Source organism: Melanotaenia boesemani, chromosome 21 (genome assembly GCF_017639745.1).
Source record: "Melanotaenia boesemani isolate fMelBoe1 chromosome 21, fMelBoe1.pri, whole genome shotgun sequence".
Classification (NCBI taxonomy): domain Eukaryota; kingdom Metazoa; phylum Chordata; class Actinopteri; order Atheriniformes; family Melanotaeniidae; genus Melanotaenia; species Melanotaenia boesemani.
The window spans coordinates 10,924,784-10,947,783 of record NC_055702.1 but is presented as its reverse complement, the minus strand read 5'-3'; the positions used below and the strand labels follow the sequence as shown (position 1 = coordinate 10,947,783).

At 37.9% G+C, this 23,000-nt stretch overlaps 3 protein-coding genes across 4 annotated transcripts in view; 1 reads left to right on the top strand and 2 right to left on the bottom strand.

Moving 5' to 3' along the window:
• Window positions 1–3,792: 3,792 nt before the first annotated feature.
• LOC121632991 (ornithine aminotransferase, mitochondrial-like) lies at window positions 3,793–5,660 on the bottom strand. The gene is made up of 3 exons (XM_041974836.1): window positions 5,643–5,660; window positions 4,118–4,246; window positions 3,793–4,017 (listed from the first exon to the last, which is right to left on the bottom strand). Exons 1-3 carry the CDS (start codon window positions 5,658–5,660, stop codon window positions 3,838–3,840), a joined length of 327 nt encoding a protein of 108 aa, XP_041830770.1. The 3' UTR covers window positions 3,793–3,837.
• On the bottom strand, window positions 5,411–14,172 carry oat (ornithine aminotransferase). Of its 2 annotated transcripts, none has more exons than XM_041973311.1 (10): window positions 14,162–14,172; window positions 10,262–10,493; window positions 9,942–10,166; window positions 9,755–9,850; window positions 9,436–9,563; window positions 9,098–9,220; window positions 7,440–7,568; window positions 7,225–7,338; window positions 6,832–6,976; window positions 5,411–6,501 (listed from the first exon to the last, which is right to left on the bottom strand). In XM_041973311.1, the coding sequence occupies exons 2-10, from the start codon at window positions 10,470–10,472 to the stop codon at window positions 6,341–6,343; spliced, it is 1,332 nt and encodes a 443-aa protein (XP_041829245.1). In that variant the 5' UTR covers window positions 10,473–10,493; window positions 14,162–14,172; the 3' UTR covers window positions 5,411–6,340. The 2 variants fall into 2 exon arrangements, with proteins under 2 accessions (XP_041829245.1, XP_041829244.1); XM_041973310.1 differs by lacking the exon at window positions 14,162–14,172 and adding an exon at window positions 13,071–13,184.
• Window positions 13,726–23,000, top strand: part of LOC121632123 (phospholysine phosphohistidine inorganic pyrophosphate phosphatase) — a 24,140-nt gene continuing 14,865 nt past the window's right edge. Inside the window, exons 1-6 of the mRNA XM_041973312.1 lie at window positions 13,726–13,881; window positions 14,108–14,295; window positions 14,518–14,671; window positions 14,770–14,833; window positions 14,930–15,022; window positions 18,006–18,097. Coding sequence (XP_041829246.1) covers window positions 13,751–13,881; window positions 14,108–14,295; window positions 14,518–14,671; window positions 14,770–14,833; window positions 14,930–15,022; window positions 18,006–18,097 — 722 coding nt within the window. The 5' untranslated portion in view covers window positions 13,726–13,750. The remainder of the gene's footprint in view (window positions 13,882–14,107; window positions 14,296–14,517; window positions 14,672–14,769; window positions 14,834–14,929; window positions 15,023–18,005; window positions 18,098–23,000) is intronic.

Here is a 23,000-nt window from a genome sequence, read left to right as displayed (position 1 = left end):
TCTATTTTTTCTCAAGCTTTTATTTATTTATTTTTGTTTGCTGCTTCAGCAGTGTTGAATTGTGTAATTTGATGCTGGGTCCCGTCTGGTTGGTATAAAGATGCAATTTCGAGCAACTGAAACATAGTCATTGGAGTTACTGTCAAATTTTTTGTTCCAAAGAAGGTAACTAAAATAGCTTGTGTTGGATCCCTGTTTAAATCCCAGGTTACTTTATAACACTAAATATCGTTGCACTCCTATGTCGCAAATATCTACTAATGTTTTAGATTAGGGTTGTCCAGTTGCTGTCACCTGATTCACCAGATTCCTATTAAATGGATCTCTTGACAGCTTATCAAGTTCTGCATAAGCCTGTTCATGATTCATTCATTTAAATCTGTGTTGAAGCAGGGAAACGCCAAAAACCTGCAGGACCATGGCCTTGGAAAAACAAAATTTGGACAGTCGTTTCCTAAATAAACTGTTTATTAACTTTTATTCAGGCATTTCTATGAACATTGTTGTTGTTTGAACATGAACACCATAAATCCATGTCAAGAGAACAAACCTGGCCTCAGGCTTACAACTCAAAGCTTTGGCTTTAGCAGCCTCTTACCTCTGCTGTGAGTCTTTGCACTGAGGCAAAGCTCAACAAGTGGTAGTCTGTTGATTCTAATTATGTTTTTCCAATCAAAAGCGGCAACAACAATGTTCCTGGCTGTGAATAATGAAATTAAATTATGTTTATGCTGTAATGGGAAGTGAAGGAAGGATGCCCAGAGAAGTGAACAGGTACATAAGTCATTCTCCTCTAGAGTTACTGCCTGCAGGGCCCAGAGATGCACACAGAAACCCAATACATCGGTTATTCCTGACATTTGCTTCTTAAGCTGATTAATATTTATATGAGAACATGTGACCTACTTTTGATGAATAAAAAAAAGACTTGCAGCGCAGTAGGTATGAAAGTGGGGGAAATTATTTTACATAATTTCAAATCTCCACTGGTGTCAGGTCCCGTTTCGTCCTATTAAGAGTTATCAAGCAATTTCAGACCAAACAGTTCAAGGGGCTCTCCGTGAGTTAGAAGAACCTGGCAGCTTTCCATGAGACAACATACCTCCAGTGCCTTTTTCACCCAACCCAAATTCACCCAACGTCTGTTTTCGTTAGTTTTTTAAAGACAAGACTCAAGAACTGTTGCTTAGGAGGACATTTTACCTTTGTTTACAGGCTTTTATGTGTTCAACCACTCACTGACAACATAGAAGATTCCTCTCATTGTGAATCAATACAGTCATGTTGTTCCAAAAGGGCTCATGCTGCTGTTAGGGTTTTGTTCCATTACTCTATATAGGAGGAAAAAATCTGGTCTGTTGTGAGACCTCTCCAACTATTTAGGGTTTTTAAAGATATGTAGGGACCTTACACTTGTGTATGATCCAGAAATAAATCAGGTGAGGATGTGACAACTATAAAGATTGTTCTCAGAGTCACACTTGCAATATGTGCCTCGGGTTTGCAGGATGAACATGTCCTTCAGAGAACCTTGCAGTGCTTGCTTGATCAATATATATATATGCCCTTAAGTGAGTACTACAAGAGGTGTGATACAGCAGAAAAAAATGCATAGTCCATTTCACTCCTAGGGGGTCACGTGTCCTTTGCCCTTTAAGATGTACATATATTTTATCAACCCACTTGGATGTCATAAACTTAATGCAAAAGGCCCATTAATTTGAACACTGGCAGCCAGGCTGCACATATTTCTGTGATTTATCTGTGATGGAAAAGCAAAAGAAAAAAAAGAAAAAAATTAATAGCTTATCATACTCCAACACTACATCAGTCATAATTCTCAAGCTGGCACCTTACTCTCTTCACATTTAATGGTTACAGAACTATTTAACTTATTGTGGCCTTCATTGTGACTTTACCTGAATTAAATTTCTGGCAGTGTACTTTCAAAACATCCTTGCTAAGTACCACAATCTGACAGGCTTGGCAGGTTAGAGACAAAGGAGCAAGGAGAGAACAGAGTTAAAGCCAGAAATAACGAATTACAGGAAGGTCAGATGGAGAGAGAGAGAAACAGAGAGGAGCTAAAGAGGTGAAGAACAGAAAGCTGAGATAGCAGAACAGGAGCAGCCATTTAGTCCGAATGAGCATCTCTTGACCCTCTTGGTGTGAGGAAGTGTGATGAAGTACACAACAGGCTTTGAACCAAATCATGCACCACATGCTCAAACAGACCAAGCCAACAGTTGGCACTGAGTCTGTGGCTGGGATAAGTAGCAAGAAGCTTTAGAGGAGCATCTTTAGGTTTGGCTGAGGCAGCTGAAGTCATGCTGGAGCCTGGACCTCTGTGCTTCCATATCCTCACAGAGCCCACTGCCTGTCACTCCTCTGCCAAAACTGGAGCTCATTTGTGGAATACGGTATGTTTTCCAACTGTAGAGGAGAAGGATTCAGGTCTCAGCAGAGTGTAGGATCAAAGTCATTCATTTCTCAGTGTCACCTAGTGATAACCCACATTTCTACTGCCAAGCAGGATTCCACTCATATTTCACAAGCAAACTCTGGACCTTGCTCATCTCTGAACCTTGCTTCATATGATATGACTGGTCCTAAGTTGTAGTGCTGCAGTCCCTTTTGCCCTGAACTATAGTCGAATAGTTGTTCATACAGTGTAAATGATAAAAACAGAAGTTTGGTGATTAGAACTGAAACAACAAAAATAAGTTTTGTGTCTTTACCTGTTTGTTTTGTGTGTTGCTGAGAAAAATAATGAGCTTGCACAAGGCTACAAGCTCCAGAAAAAGATAGATGCTGTATTAGGTTCGACTCCCAGACAGGCGTATTTGCAGCTGACATGGCTGCCCCGTGTCAAGAGAGATAATATAATGTGAATGATGGACAGTTTCCAGTTGAGAATATAATGAGCAGCAGTATGTCAAGCAATGCATTCATGTATGAGATAAGTCAACCATTTCCCAGATAACTGTTCCCAAAAATGCTTAAATTCAAAGCATTTAATGAAGAGTACTGCATGAAAGCAGCAAAGCTTTAAACTAATTTGGGGTGGGGATTTATTGATTTGTTGTAGCACACATTATGTTGCTTTTATGCGGCACATTTAGAGAGTAAAGACCATTTCTCTTTTTTACTATGCACTCTCTAAATCTTGTAACTTGCAGCTGTATTAGAAACAAGATGATAAATAGACTCTTTCTTTGTACAGTTTTGTTCTGCCACCTCCCATTGCTCTGAATTTTCTTTGGGATATCTATACACCTTAATTGGACTCTTTCTATGTTAAATTCAACTGATTCTGTAAAATTTGGAAAGCTATACCCTGTAGGTAAGATTTTACAGCTGACAAAGCATAAGCTAAGCCATGAGGTCAAGGAAACTGTCTGCAAGATCATTTGAAAGTACAGATATTCTAAAGTCGACCACATTTTTTAATGCTTGAATATATTAAATGTAGAGCAGCCAGGACTCTTCCTAAAGGCTGGTGTCTGACAAACCTGAGAACCTGAGGGAGAGCTTAAGAGATTCAGTATATAACTCTACAGTTTCTGTATGGAGATGAGAGAAATTTCCAGACAACCATCATTGTAGCACTCGCTAATTTGGCCCGCTAAAGCACATGAAAGCCCACTATGAAGTTTTAAAGTAGCATTCAAATACCCTCAGACATTTCAAGTAAGAAGTTAAAAGAATTAGCAATGAATTTATCAAAGTGTCTTAAGAGATGTTTAGGCAAAATTAAAATCTGGTGGATAAAAATGGATGTATAATGTCACAATTTGAATATGTGCTATGATATTTGCACCTTATTGCATTTTTAGCTTAGTGGTTAGTTGTCAGTTTACTAAATACTAGCACAAATAAGTATGAATAAACTTTAACACTGGCCTCCAGCGCTGCAATAGCAACACGACAGGCCACAGGGTTTCCTCCATATGTGGACCCGTGTTCCCCGGGCTTGATGGTCAGCATAATCTCATCATCACACAGCACTGCAGACACCTGAAGGGAACAAACACAGACCAGTTAAAGAAAAGATAACATGCTGGGCAGTTTCTTGTAAAAACAAGCAAGACGTGTGAATGACAGCGTAAATGCTCACAGGGTAAACTCCCCCAGAGAGAGCTTTGCCCAGAATCACCAAATCTGGACGAACGCCCCCGTGGTCTACAGCCAGTCGCCGGCCAGTCCGAGCCAACCCCGTCTGCACCTCATCCGCAATCCACAACACCTGGACAAACAGGTGCAGCAGTAATTATGCAGTGCCAAAAGGACAATTAGTACACTTGAGACAGACAGAGAAGAAACAACTCCCTATAAATGAGTAAATTGACTAGTTTAACAAAGGTTGTATGGACCTTTTGTTAATAATTACAAAACATTTAAAAACCCTCTGACTGCAAAAATAACATTTATCTCTTCTTTCCTGAGACCAGAATCTTCAGAGCAGGCACCATCCATCACCTGCACAATGTCATTCTAATAAAAAGCACAAAGGTGGCAGCATCATGCTTTCAAGGGTGTTTCCAGTACATCTATGTATCCTTGGTAAACAATCCACAATGAAGTGTGGAAAGCTTTATTTGAACATACGGTTGCAACAGAAAATGTAAACAAAAGAATTTCAGATTAAATTTGCAAATCAGCCTTCACGTTAATCCATATCTTAATATGGCATGGATACATACATTTCAAACATACACTTCAAAAAAGAACTAACCCTGGACGATAAATGGTAGTTTCAAAGAATAAATCTTTGACACCACGAGTCACATCTGGATTATTTCTGTTTGTAATTTAGGGGTGGATGTAATCTTTGAAGCAGAGACTGTATTCAGCAATCAGGTGTAGTTTAACTTGGGGAGCAAGCATCAGATTGTTTAGACAATCTGTTTGATATAGCTCATCTTGTAGGTACAGCAATTTCGATCTAATTTAGCCACATGGTACTGCCGGTTCGGATATGGACTAACTTGTTGCATTTATTTAAAAGGTTGTATTTTTAGATTTGCTTAGAGAACTTGTTATATATGCAGTAAAGTCTGTTACACCCACAATTCACCAGTTTTGCATTAAATAGCACTTATATGCTTATTTATGCAACATCTTTCTGGTGCCCACTGAGTCATTTCAGAGTGCACAGCACCATCTAGTGTTTCATCTCTTGCAGCTTCAAACTAAGTTTATCACTACAAGACAATCATATCTGGAAATGAAGGGGGTCGTTGTATAAAGATTGTGTGTATTTCATTATGAACACATTCCATGACCCTTTTAACAGCAGATGTACTGAGTAGGTAAAAGGAAATAACAAACCAGAAAGACACTGTATCTACACCTTGAAATAATATATTACATTTGATTTTGCTTCAGACACACAAAAAAAGACAAGAAATGGGACTGGAATAATTTATTTGAACAATGGTCTTTGTAACAACTTGAGCTGTTTACATTCAAACTTACATACAGCAAATACTTAAAACCAGCTAGTCATAACTAGCACTATGTTCCCTTTAAACATTCATTCATTTCAACACATTGTGTAGATTTTTGTTTTATTAATAAAAATAAGAAATTATTCTCTTTACGGCCCAAAAGTCTGTTCCGTTACAGCATTTTAAGTCTACGTTATTCAGCTGTTGCATACCTCTTGTAGAAGTATGAGACCGGTGCTATGTGGTCAGCTGGACAATAAATTAGAGGTGATAACCTTTAAGTGCAATTAAGCAATTTTTTAAATAATCTCAAAGAATATATAATTTAAAGCTCTCACAACTTAATAATACTGTTTAACGTATTATGTAACAAGGTGGTTTTACAGCATGTCAGCAGCTTAGCTGAATACTTCAGTCAGCTTGACATGTAAATTATTTACATATTAGCTAACTGTGGTAGTCTGAACTCTTTTCTTCATTGTCTTTTCCTTCAGTCCTCTAGAGGTTTATTTGCATGTTTCTGATAAAGTTTAAATAGTATGCATGCCTCATTAGTAAAACTAATTTTCCTTTTTAAAATGGAAGATTTCTTTAAACACACTAGTTGTTACAAGCAAAAAAGATAAAAGTCTGTCCAACAGCAGTCTATAAACATCCTTTCTTTACAGAAGTTTTCTGAACAACAGTGTCAGTGTATCCTCATAGAAGCACACTACATACACACCATTTGTATACTGTACTCCTACAGTAATTCTCCTCACAGAAATGCCTTTCAAAGAAAAAAAAAAGAATAATACAAACATCTAAAATATATTTAGAGTGACTTCCTAACAAACTTTAGCTCATCAAAAAGTCACTAATGCTGATTTTGTTGGTGCAATAATGATTACTTAGAAGGACATGATGGTTCTCTGGATTATATCGATGCATTCCTGCAGCTCGTCCTCCTTGATGGTGAGTGGAGGGGCCAGCCGGATGATGTCGCCATGGGTGGGCTTGGCCAGCAGTCCACTGTCCCGAAGACGCAAGCACACCTTCCAGGCATCGTAGTCTGAGGGGGGATTGATTTAAAGTAAGAAAAGTGGGTTCCAGGTTCAACCGTAACGGCTGCTTGGGTTTGTCACTTTTAAAGATGAATTAATAAAGATGTCTTTCACAAACAAAATTAAAATCACATCTTTTTTTCAAATCAAAATGTGTGTTTAGAGATTATATCGTTTAATTTGCTCACTTTCTTTTCACCTACTGATTCAACTGTCTGAATAAAAAATGTCACATTACAGCCGTGTTTCTGTATTTGTTAGTAGGGATGTTCAGACCACATCATAATCTACCAGGCTGAAAATCGCTCTGTTCTTTCAGAAACTATCAGGTACTTTACCTTTGGTCTCTTTGATGACGATTGCATTGAGGAGGCCTTTCCCTCTGACTGTTGTCACAATGTCTTTGGGTAGTTTGTTCAGCTCAGCCCGCAACACCTCTCCCATCCTTTGAGCATTTTCTGCGAGTTTCTCCTCCTCCATCACCTAAAGTAAGATTTAATATTGTTTTTAGTAAGAAGATTTAACAATTATTTTATCAAAGTGACTTACAACAGATGTTTAGGTTAAAAAAAAAAAAACAGGAATTATCTGGTGGGGAAATATGGATGTATAATGTCACAATTTGAATAAGTGCTATGATATTTGCACCTTATTGCATTTTTAGCTTAGTGGTTAGTTGTCAGTTTACTAAATACTAGCACAAATAAGAATGAATAAACTTTAACACTGGCCTCCAGCGCTGCAATAGCAACACGACAGGCCACAGGGTTTCCTCCATATGTGGACCCGTGTTCCCCGGGCTTGATGGTCAGCATAATCTCATCATCACACAGCACTGCAGACACCTGAAGGGAACAAACACAGACCAGTTAAAGAAAAGATAACATGCTGGGCAGTTTCTCGTTAAAAACAAGCAAAACGTGTGAATGACAGCGTAAATGCTCACAGGGTAAACTCCCCCAGAGAGAGCTTTGCCCAGAATCACCAAATCTGGACGAACGCCCTCGTGGTCTACAGCCAGTCGCAGGCCGGTCCGAGCCAACCCCGTCTGCACCTCATCCGCAATCCACAACACCTGAACAAACAAATATTTAATAGTAATTGTGGTGTAACAGTAGTAATTATGTAGTGCCAAAAGGACTAAAAGAACACTTAGTACACTTGAGACAGACAGAGAAGAAACAACTCCCTGTAAATGAGTAAACTGACTAGTTGAATAAAGGTTTTATGGACTTTCTGTTAAAAATCATCTGATGTTCCAATATAATTCCTTAAACCATTTACTGAGTTTTTACACATCCAGAGATTCTGCAACGCTGCATAAAGCTACTTTTATTCTATGTAAACTGACATCTTTTAAAAGATTGTAGATTTTAAATTCATAAGAAATTACAAGATTTTAAAAACTAACTAAAAAGATTAAGTTTCTATCATTTGTTTGTCAACATACATGTGAAGTTTTGTGTTTTAACACAACTACACATCCTTCTATTTTAACAGTAATATTGCAGCTGCAATGGTTTCATTATTTAATTGCTCTTATGTTTGTGTAAAGCACTTTGGCCAACTGTGTTGAGTTGGGAGTGGCAAGCTAACATTATTAGTCATTTTGTTAGCTTGGTAAAGACTGTGGTACTGCTGCAACAAAAGCAGCTGTCACACTTCCCACCAGCAATGTTAACAATCCCACAAAAGGTAAGAACGTTATGCAACAACTGAAACCTGATCAGCTTGAAGTACTGGAAGGTTACCAGTGTTTAACTTTCCTATGCAGAGCTGAAGTTTTATTCCACAAAGCTTTTAAAAATGCGCAGGGATTTTTGCAAATCACATATCCATAATGATTCTCAGTGCTGTATAAATACAGCATATAAAAAGGTAAAAACAGAGTTGGTGCAGCTCTAATCAAACTAAAAATCAATATTTGGTATGACTATCTTTATTAGCCAATGTACCAAAATGTCAGTCACTTTGGGAATCATCTGAGTTTCATGGCTGTTATCATATGGAGTTTTTTTGTAGCTACAGTACTACTAAACAAAGTGCCATTAGATACCATTTAAGGTTTGTTCTTTGTTTAGTTGTATTTGTAGACAACTGTTTCATCCCATGTGTTTAGTGCATTTTTTATGCATGAAGGATTCATAGGTCAGTTTTAAGTGGCTTAACAAACAAAAAATAAACCCATACCCCTTTAAAAACTGTTGGGTAAGGGGACTAGACTGAAAATAAGTGGAAAAATCAACCAAAGAAAAACTCTGAAAGACCTTCAGAGAGCCTGTAGAACTATTCTTCCAAGACTGCTGGAAAATTGTGTCTGGCAGCTTGGACACAAAATAAAAACAAATGAGTGATAAAAACAGACTTTCACACTTTCCTATAAATGCAACTAATTTTCCACAAGTGTTTTTTGCAACCTTATGCTGCAATTTATGTTCCCATTCCAGATAAAACTATTAGGTGCCTCCTGCGTCTAAAATACTTTGAAAAACATTAAGAACTGCCAGTTTCACAAAGTTGGCATTGGTGTATTTGTTCTGTGCTGAAAATAGCAGAATCACTCAAATATTTGATCTATACTGCCGTATTTCTGTTAATACTTACATTATATTTTGTGCAAAGTTCTCTGACTTTAGTCAGGTAGCCCAGATCAGGCACCATCACACCAGCTTCCCCCTGAATGGGCTCCACCATGAAGGCTGCAACATTTTGATCTTGAAGCGCTTTCTAAAGATCCCCAAAGAGGGAAGAAAAAAGACTAAATGAATAAACATCTTCTATTTCATTTGCTCATCCATTCATTACTCCTGTTAACAGTATAGCTAACAATAAACCCTGCATATGAGATATGATCCCTCCATCTAATCTATGTAAGCAGATGAATATGGGTTTGGTAGTGATTGAAATATAAATAACCTCTCTAGATTGGACAATAGCTGTACCTCCAGTGCAGGAATGTCGTTAAATGGGACGAGTTCGAAACCGGGCATGTAGGGACCAAAACCCTCATAACTGCTGGGGTCAGTGGAGCTGGAGATGGCTGCCATGGTGCGGCCCCAGAAGTTTCCATCTAAGTAAAAGAGAAAGGAAGAACATGAGCTAACCAGGTCTTCAGTTCATGCTTCAACAAATTAAGCACAAATTTGTTGTATTATGCAAATGTTAAAACTTGGCCTAACTAAATGTTTTGTTTTAGGAAACAACTTAAAGTTATGTTTGGACAAATAGGTTGTAGCTTGTCAACAATGCATGATTACTTACTTGCAAAGATGATTTTGGCCTTATTTTTGGGAACCCCCTTCACACTGTAAGCCCACTTTCGTGCAAGCTTGCAGGCGGTCTCTCCACCTTCAACTCCTAATATTTAACAGAAGAAAAAGAGAAGTGTCTCCAAATCTACTCATGTCAACCTCCAGAGACATTTCACATGGTCAGCATCAGGTATTACCTGTATTCATGGGTAAAACTTTGTCATAGCCAAACATGTTGGTGATGAACTCCTCGTAGGCTCCCAGCACATCATTGTAGAATGCTCTGGAAGTCAGGGTGAGTTTAGACGCCTGCGCATGGAGTGCAGCGATGATCTTTGGGTGGCAGTGTCCCTGGTTTACTGCACTGTAAGCACTGAGGAAGTCATAATACCGGTTGCCGTCAACATCCCACACATAGATGCCTGGAGTTAGAAAGAAAACAAAGCTCATGTAAAGTGCTGCTGATTTAACAGTTTAAGCATGTGATGGTTATTAACAGCAATATACCAGAACTCACCCTCTCCTCGCTCTAAGGCCACAGGGAGGGGATGATAGTTGTGTGCTCCATATTTTTCCTCTCGGGAGTAGATTTCCTCTGAAGTAAGCAGGCGCTCTGACCTCAGTTTGGAAGCAGCCGTGGAGGCGGGACGCGTACCAGAGTGGAGGCTCCGATGGAAAATAGGTGCAGCACGGCTAAGGCTGCGGCTGAGTTGAAAAATTCCCTTCATGTTGTACGTTGTATGCTACGTCTGCATAGTTGAGTGCAAACAAAAAAAGTCAAGTGTCATTAGTGTCAAATGTCATAAAAAAAAAAAAAACCTTCATTAAACTCTTCTTTTCAGCCTAAGTACATGGGAAACCCACCTAATTTTACTTTTTTTTAATAACAAATTTATATCATTCAAAAGAAGCTTTTTTTTACTATAAAATTGCTCCAAGTCTAAGCTAAGTCAGAGTTTTTCATTTGTGTATACAACCACATTTTTAAAAAATGGGATGATATTGGAACTGCAAATTAAACAAAATGCATCAATTAATTAATTAATACAAAAGAAAATATTTTGAGTTTCTGTCCATGTGTTGTGCCTTGACAAAGCTTTATAATTCGGCTCTACCTGAAAAAACAAAACTGCAACAATTTCTCAACTGAGAAATTTTTATTGCTTTTTGGAAAAATAACAGCAGCATGTTCATTTTCAATTTAATGCAAGGAGCATTTTTTGAAAGACGTCTTTTTTTTTTTTTTTTTTATAACTGCAGAATGTGGTTTGGCATTCATTAAAGATGCAAGGCCACTTTGGACAAAACATTATCCACATGGCAGGAAAATGTTGCTCCAAAACCAGAATATGACATCAAGGGTGCCTTCATAACTTTACAAGAACCCAAAAGTAGTCATCCACCTGCCTATCATCATGGATGCTGGATTTTGAAGTGTTTGCAGCTAAAAACAAACAATGAGTTCCAGGGACAAAATTAGTTCCCTGGTAAGAGTTTCACTTCAGCCAAGTTTATCATAAGTTTGTTGAAGCACAAAGAAGACAATGACATCTTGGTGTTTTTTTTTTTTTTTTAACTTCCATTTGTGGGTGCAGCAACAAATTCAGTGTCAGTGTATTTTAGCAACATCATTGAGCATATTCAGTGGTTTCCACTTAAAAAATCGTGACTTTTTTTAATGTTACCGCGTGAATATTCAAAGATCGGTCATTCAACTTGAAAGTCCTTTAATTTTGGCAGAAAGATTTTACAAAATGAATGAAACTTTATTATCATTGCAAGAGGTGCAACAAAGTTTTTTTTCCAGTACAACCCGTCCAAGAGTAGACAACAACAACATATACGCATATAAAATCTTTTCACAATATTATTTATTTTTAAGGATAAAGTTGACCTTTTTTTTTTTTTTTTACCAATTTAGTTTGAGAAATTTTATTTTCTAATCACTGAACTATCTGTGCATTCAATCTCAAACAGAGTAAGAGGCACCTCTTTAGCTTTACTTCTGAGGGACTCTGAGATTTCTTTTTCATATACATAGCAAAATCACTTTATGAATGGTGAGATGGGTTGATTTGAAGCTCTTTAAAAATTTAATAAGAGGACGATACTAGGTGCAACACACGAAGTATTTAAACAAAGAGTGCAGTAGCATGATATAAAGTTACAGAAACATGTTTGAAAAGTATATCTGTATTCTGGGAATCAAGCAGCCAAATGTCATATTTTATTAAGAGGTTTTTCTTCAGAGGTTGAGTCTAATAAACATTTAAACTGCCGCCTGAGATTCCACAGACCGTATCGGCTTTACAGGTCTGCTGAACCAGGCTTTTCTTTCACGCTGAACACAATGGAAGAAAAGACCATCACTGGATATGCGTTAACAAAAGATAACCCAACAGCAGCATGGCAACTCTCAACTGTGATGTTTCCAGTCTTTTCCATTTGGACACAGTCTACACAAAGCTGTAACATCAACTAGGCTTCCTTGATCATCAAATTTATATTCATGAGTAATTACAAATAAAAACATAGTTTTTTGGCGCTTTTTTAAAAACAGATTATATACTGGTTTTGAGAGGATCTCATATCAGTGTGTTTGACATTTAGATAAACAATAAAGTTGTCCTTACTCTGAGGTGATCCAGGGATGAATTATGGTACCTGTTTATCAGCTATTACAATATTCTGAATGAAAAAGACTTATTTTCATCTTAAGGTGGTATCATTGCCAAAATTATAATTTTTTAAATACACCTGGTAAATTGAAGCCAAATATAGTCAGTGTAATGAGTAACCTGTACAGTTAGGAAATACTTGAGGTAAACATGCCAAACCATATGAGGAGAATGAACCTTTGCCAGTAACTCCCTCAGTCCTTGAGAGATGATAGGCTATTGAGGAGCTGCCTCCACTACACACCCACCGTCATTACAGCCAGAGGCTAAATTAAGACCTACAGTATGGGTTTCAAACAGTTGATAGAACTGTGCTGCTCATCAATGTCACCTGCTATTATGTCACATAATATCTCAGAACATAACTAGAAGCTTATGTAAAATAATAAACTGAAAAATGCAAGTGAAAAATTAAATAGGACCTACACCCGCCAGTCGGTATAAAAAAATGCATTATTCTTGTCGCCCAGAGTACAATGTAACCATACACATGCGCATCGTCTATCAGTAATAGCCGGATCGCTAACTAGATAGCTAACATCAGCTAGCTAACATCATGCAGTCTATATTTTCGTTAACCTCGCTATATTGTCAATTTTAACTTTTCAAAGGAAAACCCGAAACAAATTTAGATTATTCAAACGGTACCAGAGAGAAATGGAGAGTGGTAAATGTCCTTTCGGCTGATGCTTATCCCGGTCTGTAATTTGATGCGTGTTGATCCGATGGGGATTATTTGACTGTCTGGCGTCTCGGGGTGCTGTCGTACGTGCTTGCGTCATAGAACACGCCTCTAGTTGCAATACTTTCCAAAGATCAAAATCGTTCCAGGAGCCCTTATCAAAAACAAACAGTTGTTGATCTATTGAGATAAAGCGAGCAAGTAAATGATTAAGTTTTTACAAATATTACATAACTACACTAAAGTTGAATTGGAAGGGTTCAAAAATGAAAAAAAATGATGAAAAAGAATCCAACCAAAAAAAAAAAAGAGGCACGAATAATCTAATCTAATCTAATGTGGAAAACAAAAAGGGGGAATATTTAAAATCAGACAAATAACATTAAAATTTTGATAAAAGGGAAGCGTGACTATATGAACATATATCAAATATGTAAACTAATAATGAAAGTTTATTTATTTATTATTCATCATAGATTTTACTTCTCGCCATCTCTCTCTCTCTCTCTCTCTCTCTCTCTCTCTCTCTCTCTCTCTCTCTCTCCCTCTGTCTGTCTTCCAAACTGATTCCCATATTAAAATTTCCTGGCTCCATTCGCAGGCTGTCAGCTGTATTTTATAATGCGCATGCGCTTTGGACTTCGCAATGGCTGACATGAACTGGCCGAGCTGTGCAACCAGTTTGAGGGGTGTAATTTTGGACTTGTGTGGAGTTTTGTATGACAGCGGGGAGGGTGACGGAGTTGCGATTCCTGGATCGATCGAAGCTGTGAAAAAGTGAGTGAATGATCGCAACGTTTGAGGATTTTTTTATTTAGGTTTTGCAGGGCTGATCTGGAGCAAGGTGCATGCTTTTGTGCAGTCTTTTATCAATGCATGAATGATAACTGTTACTTCGTGTATGTATGTGAACAGTAGTTTTAACAGTTTATGTAACAAGTGTAAGAACTGTTCGTGTTTATGTGCTACTGAAGTTCAATCTGACGTCCTCACTTATTTCCAGGCTCAAAGCTTCTGACCTGCACCTGCGTTTTTGCACCAATGAGACGCAGGCAACCAGAGAGAAGTTTGTAGGCAAACTTCAAAGACTGGGCTTTGACATTTTAGTACCTGAAGTTTTCCCTCCTGCTCCTGCAGCCATAGCGGTCCTTAAAGAAAGAGGTTTACAGCCTCACCTGCTGGTGCATGATGGTAATGCCTCTCTCTTCCACCATTTTTTTCTTAGAGCATTTGTCATAAATCCACTAAATACTCCTTAAAGGTACATTAAACCAATCAAACATTTGTTGGGATCTTCAAACCTTCTGTTTAAGTGTAGCACATAAAAAAAATCAGCAAAATCTGTGACAAACCGCTTATACACTTAAAAGTGGAGCTGTCCGATTTAATGAGTGTTAAATTACTCTTCTGCAGGACTTCTCCCAGAATTTGATGGTGTTGACAAGACCAACCCAAACTGTGTGATCATCGGAGATGCAGCTGAAAACTTTTCTTACCAGAACTTAAATGAAGCATTTAGGGTCCTCGTAGGACTGGAGAAGCCAGTGTTATTCTCTCTGGGCCAAGGGTATGAGTATTACTTATTCCAAGTAACTCATTAAGTAGGCAATCTGAATTATTTTTTTTACAGAACAAGAAATGTTTATGTTATTCCTCTCTTCTTAGGAGATACTACAAGGAGACAGATGGTTTGAAATTAGACGTTGGGGTTTATATGAAGGCTCTTGAGGTATGTTAGGTGTATAATATACACTGAATTATTAAGAATCAATAACACCAGTTATATACAAACTAATGGTTAAAGTAAACTATTTGTTTCCTCCAGTATGCTTGTGATGTGAAGGCTGAAGTAATTGGAAAGCCATCTCCAACATTCTTCCAGAGTGTTCTCAATGACATGGGGCTTCAACCACATGAGGTAAAAAAGAAACACACTAAATGTAAACAGCACAAGTTAGGACATGTTTAGTTCTCAGTTTTTTGGTCTAAGCTAAATAAAATAACACTCATCTTCATCGTGTGGGATCTCCTGTTTTTCTTGGATAGATATGTTAATAAATACGTCTTTTAAAAATATTGATAAATAATGTTTTGTCTCTGTGGGGCACTATGAGCCCATCTGCAAATGGAATAAAAACATGTAGCATGAGGTTTTGGTCCTCTCCCAAAGAGGAGCAGTTTAAAAAGTTTATGTTTAGGGTAGATCACTCTTCTTTTTTTTCCATGTGTGCAGGGAGTCCAGGGTTGAGTTTTAATAGTTTTCTTTTTCCTCGTTTCTAGATTCTTATCTAATATAAACAGCCCAGCATGGATTTTTATTAATTCTCTTTCACACATTTTCCTTCAATACAGAGTTTCCATCAAAGTCAAGGGAAGTGTTTAGAATTGAAATATTTATTCTTTTACTGCCCAAGATGCATGTAAGTTAAGCAGAGAACCATGAGTGATGCCATATACTGCAGATATGGACTAGGACTGTGCAATATATTGAATTTTGATTTCAATTTTGGCTCCAAACTATCACAAAAACAGTAATATCGACAAAAAAAATCATTCTGCTATTTTTCCATGTGTTCTGGATGACAAATGCACTTCTGCTGCTTCTGAAAGCAAATCCGAGCAAATCCCGGAAGTGGAACTCTGCCAGTGCTGCGGACACTGTTTCCAACTTTGTTGTCATATTTAGCAAGTCTTCAGTCCCCTCTGGCAACTGTCTTTCAAAAATTAGGACTAGCGACAAATCTAGTGACTTTTTCGGGTGTTATTGGAAACTTGTGGAGAGTGGTGTGAAAGCAGCATCATCTTTACTTCTTAGTGAGCAGCAGTGCAGCTGCAGGTCCCTCCCCAGTCACAAAGCAGACACAGGATGCCTGACAGGAGGACAGTCCTGGGTTTATCATTATTTATTAGGTTATAGGTTATACATTTGGGTTTGTGAAGGCTTGTTTTTTTTTTTTCTTTCCAAAAATGTTTTTATTATGTAAAGCATTTGTGATGCTTTTTTGTGTGAAAAGTGCTGTATAAAAACACATACAGTACATATAGTATACAGAGGCGACTAGTAGGTCAGTTAATTACTCCTATAGGGAAACTGTAAAATGAACATGAAATATATGATTTTGTGCACCACATAAGTGTATTTGATGTAGTTTGTTTTGTTTTATAACATTCTGTGGGCTGTAGTGTGTATAGATGGTAGATTGAACCTGGGCTGGCCGCATCCAGAGGCTGTAGCCTCTTTATGTGGCGCCTGCTATGCCAGGTGAACTAAACATCACACCCACAGGAGCGTTCACCTACAACAAAACCAGTTATTTTTCCTATTTTTTTCCGTCTGGTCTATTTGTTCCTTAAGTGTATAAAATATCTGCCAAGAATAGCTGTTAAACTTTCCTGCTTCTGCCTCCAAACCATGGTCGGGTGGTGGAGGCGAGGTGACACCTTCTGGGCTGAAGCTGCAGGGTTAATCTTCAGGGTTAACCAATTAACTAGAGGAGCTGGCCATTTATCACTGAAGCAAAAACTGGATATTCACAGCTAAACAGGCAGTTTCTTGACTGACTTATTCCCTGGGCCAATGTCCTGCCTCAGCACATTAAGTAATTATGTTAAATAATTGTGATATCAATATTGACCACAAATAATCATACTTAGGATTTTTTTCCCCCTTAATTGAGCCGCTCTAAAACGAACCTGTTGGCTCTATATACTAATACCACAGGATCCAGACATTTTGTGTGGTGGCTTTAAAGCATGGCAACAGATCTGTAGGATTTAAACCTCATGGTCATTGTTCTTTGGAAATAAGGAGAATAGTTACCCAAATAGGCCCAGTAAAACCTAGTGCTGCTTTTAGGTCTGAAAGCCTTCTTGAACAGTATTAACTAGATTGTATTACCAGACACATACTGTAGTTCTTTGAGCTAATCATTTATTCTAAACATGCTGCTTAGTTTTCAGCATTATATGTTTAAAGAGATCTAAAGCAAAGACTTTGTTTTCATTCAACAGGTGTTTGACGTCTGTGTCTGGCCATCTCAGTGTGTCCTAAGTTTAGGAATAAACGCCATCCCAGCAGTATCTAAGCCTGTCTGTTTTTTAACCTGGCAGTTTGCACTCAAAAAAAAAAAGAAAATAAAAGGTTCATCTCAGTCTAAGCCTCACCCTGTTCTGTAGATTTCCTCATGTTCACTGAGATATGGACGGAGATATCCACAGATTAAATGTGCTACCCTCTTCAGAGCATTCACTAACTCGGGAATTATTTGTTTGTTTGTTTGTTTGTTTTTTGGTTTTTTTTTTTATTGGAAGTTTCCCTGTTTGTTGAGTCACTCTCCCAAAACCTTCAATTGAAGACTGTTATTATTTATTTCATTCCTTTTAGAAAAAACATGGCAATACATTCTCTAATCAGGTGTCTTTGTCACAGTACGTCTCATTTTCTTAATACTGCTGATGCTTCAAAACCTCCAACCTGATCTCATCCCTGCTTTATGTGCCTGCTGCATTGATATGAAAAAAAGGACATTTAGATCTCCCTGGTTAGTAACATTTGTTCATAACAGACCTACAGTCAGCTTGTTATGTCCCAAAACTCCCTATTTTTGCAATCCCAGACACCTGCAAATCTCTAAAACTGTTTTTGTGTAATATAAACAGTTGGATAAAAAGTTATTAAAGAAACACAAGTGGAAGGGAAGATGACCACTTGTTACTGAAGAAAGAAAAGAAGAAAGACAGAAGATTTACAAGAGCAGTGGCTTTTGCTTTTGTTTGTTTAGTTTTGTTTTAAATACAGATAGAAAATAACACATTGATACAGCACAGTGCAACTAATGGGGTAGTACTGTCGCAGTGCAGGCTGATAAACTAATATTCTTTTTCTTTGTTCTCATTTGTAGGTACTGATGATCGGGGATGATCTTGTAAATGATGTTGGAGGCGCCCAACAATGTGGGATGAAGGGTGTGCAAGTTAGGACGGGTAAATACAGGTCAGTGATTTCCTGAATCCACATAAAAAACAACCCTTATCACTCCTTAGTTATGAAAGATGGTCAAACTTTCCTGAAATTGCAAATGCAAACATTACTTATCAGGTTTTATCTGTGTTTCTCAACATTTTTTATTTATTTAGAGGCCACATCATCTCTGTGAATCATGTTATTTTTCCACAAGAGGGTGCACTTACCACATATAAATCAAAAGTCCCTCCATGAGGCCACCTCATTCTTAACTCTTCAAGATTTGTTTATTTGATTAAGAATCGACTAAAAATAGCTTGAGGTTCTCCACACGTTGACCTCAAGGCCGTTGTCGCTGAAAGGATTTATGGGGCCAAATCTGGAGATTACTGAGGAGCCCTTCTTACTGTGTAATTACAGAAACATATGGTTGATTATTTTTGAGAATAGATGCTGTACTTATGGCTTGAGGAAAACAGAAAAGCGACCGTGGAAGGAGGCGATTCCTTTATGGAATTGCACATTATCTCATATACTGTACAATATAATATGTGTTCAGAGTCATATAACATGATGCTTTTAATTTGTTTTTCTGCCTGTCCTTTAAGTTTTATGGGTCTGTAATATACATAAGCATGAAAGAAAAATCTTAAATGTTTCCCTTATTTTGCACTTGTGGTGCTGGTCAGAAAGCCTCATCACAGCACAGATTACTTGGACCACACAGGGGAATGTATATTTTGATCTCTTACTTGTACAAAAATAACATTATGACATAAAAAATGTGCCAGATTAGGCACAAAATTGTCAATGAAATATGAAAGTCCAAAGATAAATATGTTCATGCAAAAATGTTCCTTCATAAAAACTTTGTTGATCTTTATTTTAAAGTTTTAAGTGGCATATTAATGTTTTAGATTTGTGTGGTAGGGCTATTTTTACCTACTCATCTGGGACGCACTCAGTACTAGTCTGGCAGCTGGTATTGATTTGTTTGTTTTTGTACTGGTTACAGCAGTTGAATGCATATAATGGAGCTGAAGTTGTAATGTTTCCTTCCAAAATGTTGTACAGAAGGAATTTAATGCCCAATCATAGGTCCTAATAAAAGAAAAGGGCAACCTAACTCTGCAAAACAGTGGGTTAGGGAAAAGGAGTGGAATTAGGGTAGAGCCAATATTGCTCAAAATGGAAATACTCCCATGAAGCTAAAATTATACTTATCATGGAGCAGTAAAAACATACTGCCTCTAATTCACACTAAACCCACTTCCTTATGTCAAACATTCCTGGGAAGCCAGACTAGTTTGAGCCTAAAGCTGGCACATGCACCAGAATCTACCAAAGTACACTGAACCTGTTCATTTTCACCATAAACTGACCTAAATTCACATACTCATAACCTTACTAAATGTGGCAGCCAGTACTGGGGCAACACCAGCTCACCGAATGGGAACAGCTAAGTATATAGATACCCGACCAAGATCATCCTGCATCAGCAAAGTCACTTTTCTTTGGCAGGGAACAAGAAGGTTGTAGCAAAGCGTGACCTGCTTCGCAGTCCCAAACTGTCATGCAGGTTTTGGTCACATGACCTAGACAGCGCTGAGTAATCTCCTTGAGCATCAGTCATGCTTAATCATGTACTCATAGCACAGCTAGTCATTATTAAACCTTTCCTGTCTTTGTGCAGTTATTCTTGTGCATGACAGGAATACATGGGTGTGTGTTTACTCTTCTTGTGTACTTGGGTAACATGTAGCTGCATGTGTGGGTTCCTTCTTTTGTATCTGTGCCAGCGCCCGTGTTATATAGTGCTTTAGCACAAAGGTGGCAGACAGACCTACTTTTCTTTATGTAAGTTCTCAGTGGAGTTCCCTTAATCCATGTCCTGATGCTCTGAGCAATATCTGATGTTCTTAATGAAATGCAGGTTAAAGCAGTTTCAATTATATAACTGCTTACTTAAACTGATTTCATTTTGAGTAGAGAGCAGCTGGATAGAACAGAACAGAAAAAAACGTTAAAGAACATCATTTTGTGTGCTGCATTCAAGGTGTTGGAGTTGAATGAAGGAAATAAATGACAAAGAAGCTGTTTGTGTTTTGGATTTATTCTCACATCACCTCCTGTGTAGCTGATTCATCATGTTCATCGTGTGGGAGTGGTAACAGAAAAGACTTGTATTTTGTTTTTTTTTCTCCACAACACAAATGAAAACAGAAAAAAAAACATACTTCAGTTAGAAACTGTAAATCTAAAGTGATTCACTTCTTTAACAGAACCAGCACATAATATTTCAAATCCCTCACGAGACCTACTGACTCTACACAATGTTTACAAATAGGAAGAAAATTCTGACATTAATAGTGTTTCAGTGGGACTTTAAGTTGTAGGGGAGACATGAGATTTAACATTGTTTACCAGAATAGGCCCAGTGAACCTAGTCCTGCTTTGAGCTGCTATAAACCCACAGTCAGAGCTGTGAAAACACAGCTGTTTCCAAGTCAACCAGATGCTGTGCAGGCCTCCAGTTCCCATTAGGCTTGGAAAAAGACAGATTTAAATACCCCCCTGACCCAGTGGCAAGACAGGAACGGGAAAAGATACAAAACTCAGACAATTCATACCAGCTTTTATTAAAATGCTTTACATTTAACAAGGTGTTACACTGCAGGGACTTCATAAAACCTGATCTGTCAGATTGAGGAACTTCCCCTGTCTACTCTCTTAGGATATTTGCAGTGAAGTCATCTTAAGACAGATGAGTGTCTTGACAGTGAGTTCACAAGTCTGTTTTCCATCTTTCTGTGGGTTTCTGTATAGGAGGAGTGTGTGCTCAGATTCATATAACCTAACTCTTTGTTAGAAGAATTGTCACACAAGTCCTAAAAGATAATTAAGAAAGCCAAACTTTTAGTGTAAATTGAGAAAGAATCAAGCAAAATTATATTAAATAGCGTAGCATAACTGAGTAATTTTCCTGCTAACACCCAGCTTTCCCTTCTACTTAGATAATAAGCCAAAGTCATAGCAAATCAGCAGAGCAAAAGAACCCTTTGCTCTATAATGCAGAACAGATTTTAAAGTGGGGCCTACCAGTGAAAATTGGCTAGAAAATGGACTGTGTGTATGACTTCTTAAGTCAATCAGCTGCATGGGAACAACATGCTGACACTTTTCTGGTCCAGCCCTCATTAAATCTTTCAGCATTTATGTGTTGAGTGGCTGTCAGAACATTAAAGCTTCATAAAATCTTAACACTTAGTAAATACTAAATGTTTGTCATGTATTGTCTAAGTACTGTCTGTAGCAAAAGCTCTTTGTTTACCATTGATCTTTACATTGATCTCAACACCTTCACTGTATTATTGGTCATTTTGTCAAACAAAAGTTTTCTTAAGAAACGAGCTGTCAAACTGTTGGATAGTTGGAAGTGTAGCAGACAGATAGGTGTGGTTGCACTTTCCACTTGAATGAATGCATTGGGGTATTGTGCTTGTAGCTTGGCAACAACTAAGCTGATGATGTCGCATGCAGTGTTGTCTGGTAACACAGGTGAACCCTCCTGAGAAATAACACGGGAAGAATGTTTTAGGAGCTCCCTCGTGTAAAGTACTTTCCTGTTGGTATGATTATTCACCATAGCCAATGTTGAAAAATGCCAGAATAAACAGCAGAATTTATTCCAGCAGCAGAGCATCCAAACCAGTGTGAAAAAAAGGTTTCTAAAATCAGTGTTGTCACAGGAAAGTCCAAATCAAGCTGCATAGTAATATTATGTCCTCTTTATTAACTCCTTCATTTTTTCAATTTCTTGGGTAATAATTACACTGAGTGCTAAATAAATATAAATCTATCTAAATGATGAGTTTAGGCAGAACAAATACAAAGAAAGTAAGAGCAGATTAAGTCTGTTATAGCTGCATCACACACTAATATTTAGTGAGATAGCCATTAGCTTTGATTGAATGCCATGATTTTTGTATTATTATTGCATTATAGCACATATATTATTGGAAAACCTGAACATTTAGTGTATTTAGGCAGTCAGCTGAGCTTATTTTTGGGCACATAACATTGTTGAACCTAGACTTTCCCAACCAAAGCTGCAATAGATCATTTGCTTAGTTAAATCCAGGTGGTGACTTTTGGCCAGGCAGTGTGTATCTATGCTGCAAAATATTCCACTCAGCAGCTAGTCACTTTTAACTTGTCTGCCATTTGGTCCAGTCCGGGTTGCAAACAATGATTTGTCTGCTGTTGCTGCAGCAAAGCTTGATATAAACAGTAAGGCCGAACCAAAACAAAGAAGGTGGAGGCACAAAACTGAAGCGGTGAGGGAAAATAAGAGATGCCATCATGCCTGCAGGAACTGCTAAGAAGCATTGCAAAGATGGCTGATTCCAGCTTGGCTACATTATCAAACAATACATCCCAACAGCCTTGTATGTTTCCTTCTGCTGGGGCACTCAGGGTTTATATGTCGTCCTTGCTCTCTTTGTCCTGTGGCCTGTTGGAGGCTTTTTGTTTTGAATAGGGATCTCCCACTGTCTGTGACCTCAGTCAGTCTTGTATTCTTTGTTTCTGTTCTCTTATCTTCAAGGAACTGCATCAGCACAGAACTGAGTAGCTTTGAAGCTTAATAAAAGCAATTTCACACCATACTGCTCCTTCATGTATTTGTAAAGCAGTTTCATTGCTACTGTTCCTTCTTTCTATTGTAACCAAAAATGGAGAAATTCAGATTTAGACATGCACGTTCAGTCCTGGTGTATGATACTGACGAGTGAAAGTCAAACACAGTATTGATAGATATTTTGAATAAGGCTTAGTGAGTTAGAGGAGGTCCACACTTGATTCCTGTAGGAATCTGGCAGAGTACACAGCAAACATTTTCACACAGCAGCAACCATCTTTAAAATGGTTTACA

What these genes read in the sequence shown, in the direction of transcription:
- LOC121632991 (XM_041974836.1), bottom strand. An exon ending in TCTCTGGGGGAGTTTACCCT is followed by an intron (nt 4,018 to 4,117) that starts GTGAGCATTTAC and finishes TGTTCCCTTCAG; the next exon opens with GTGTCTGCAGTGCTGTGTGA.
- oat (XM_041973311.1), bottom strand. Translation starts at nt 10,472, where the DNA reads ATGAAGGGAATTTTTCAACTCAGCCGCAGCCTTAGCCGTGCTGCACCT. An exon ending in ACGACATTCCTGCACTGGAG is followed by an intron (nt 9,221 to 9,435) that starts GTACAGCTATTG and finishes GGGGATCTTTAG; the next exon opens with AAAGCGCTTCAAGATCAAAA. An exon ending in AACTTTGCACAAAATATAAT is followed by an intron (nt 7,569 to 9,097) that starts GTAAGTATTAAC and finishes TTGTTTGTTCAG; the next exon opens with GTGTTGTGGATTGCGGATGA.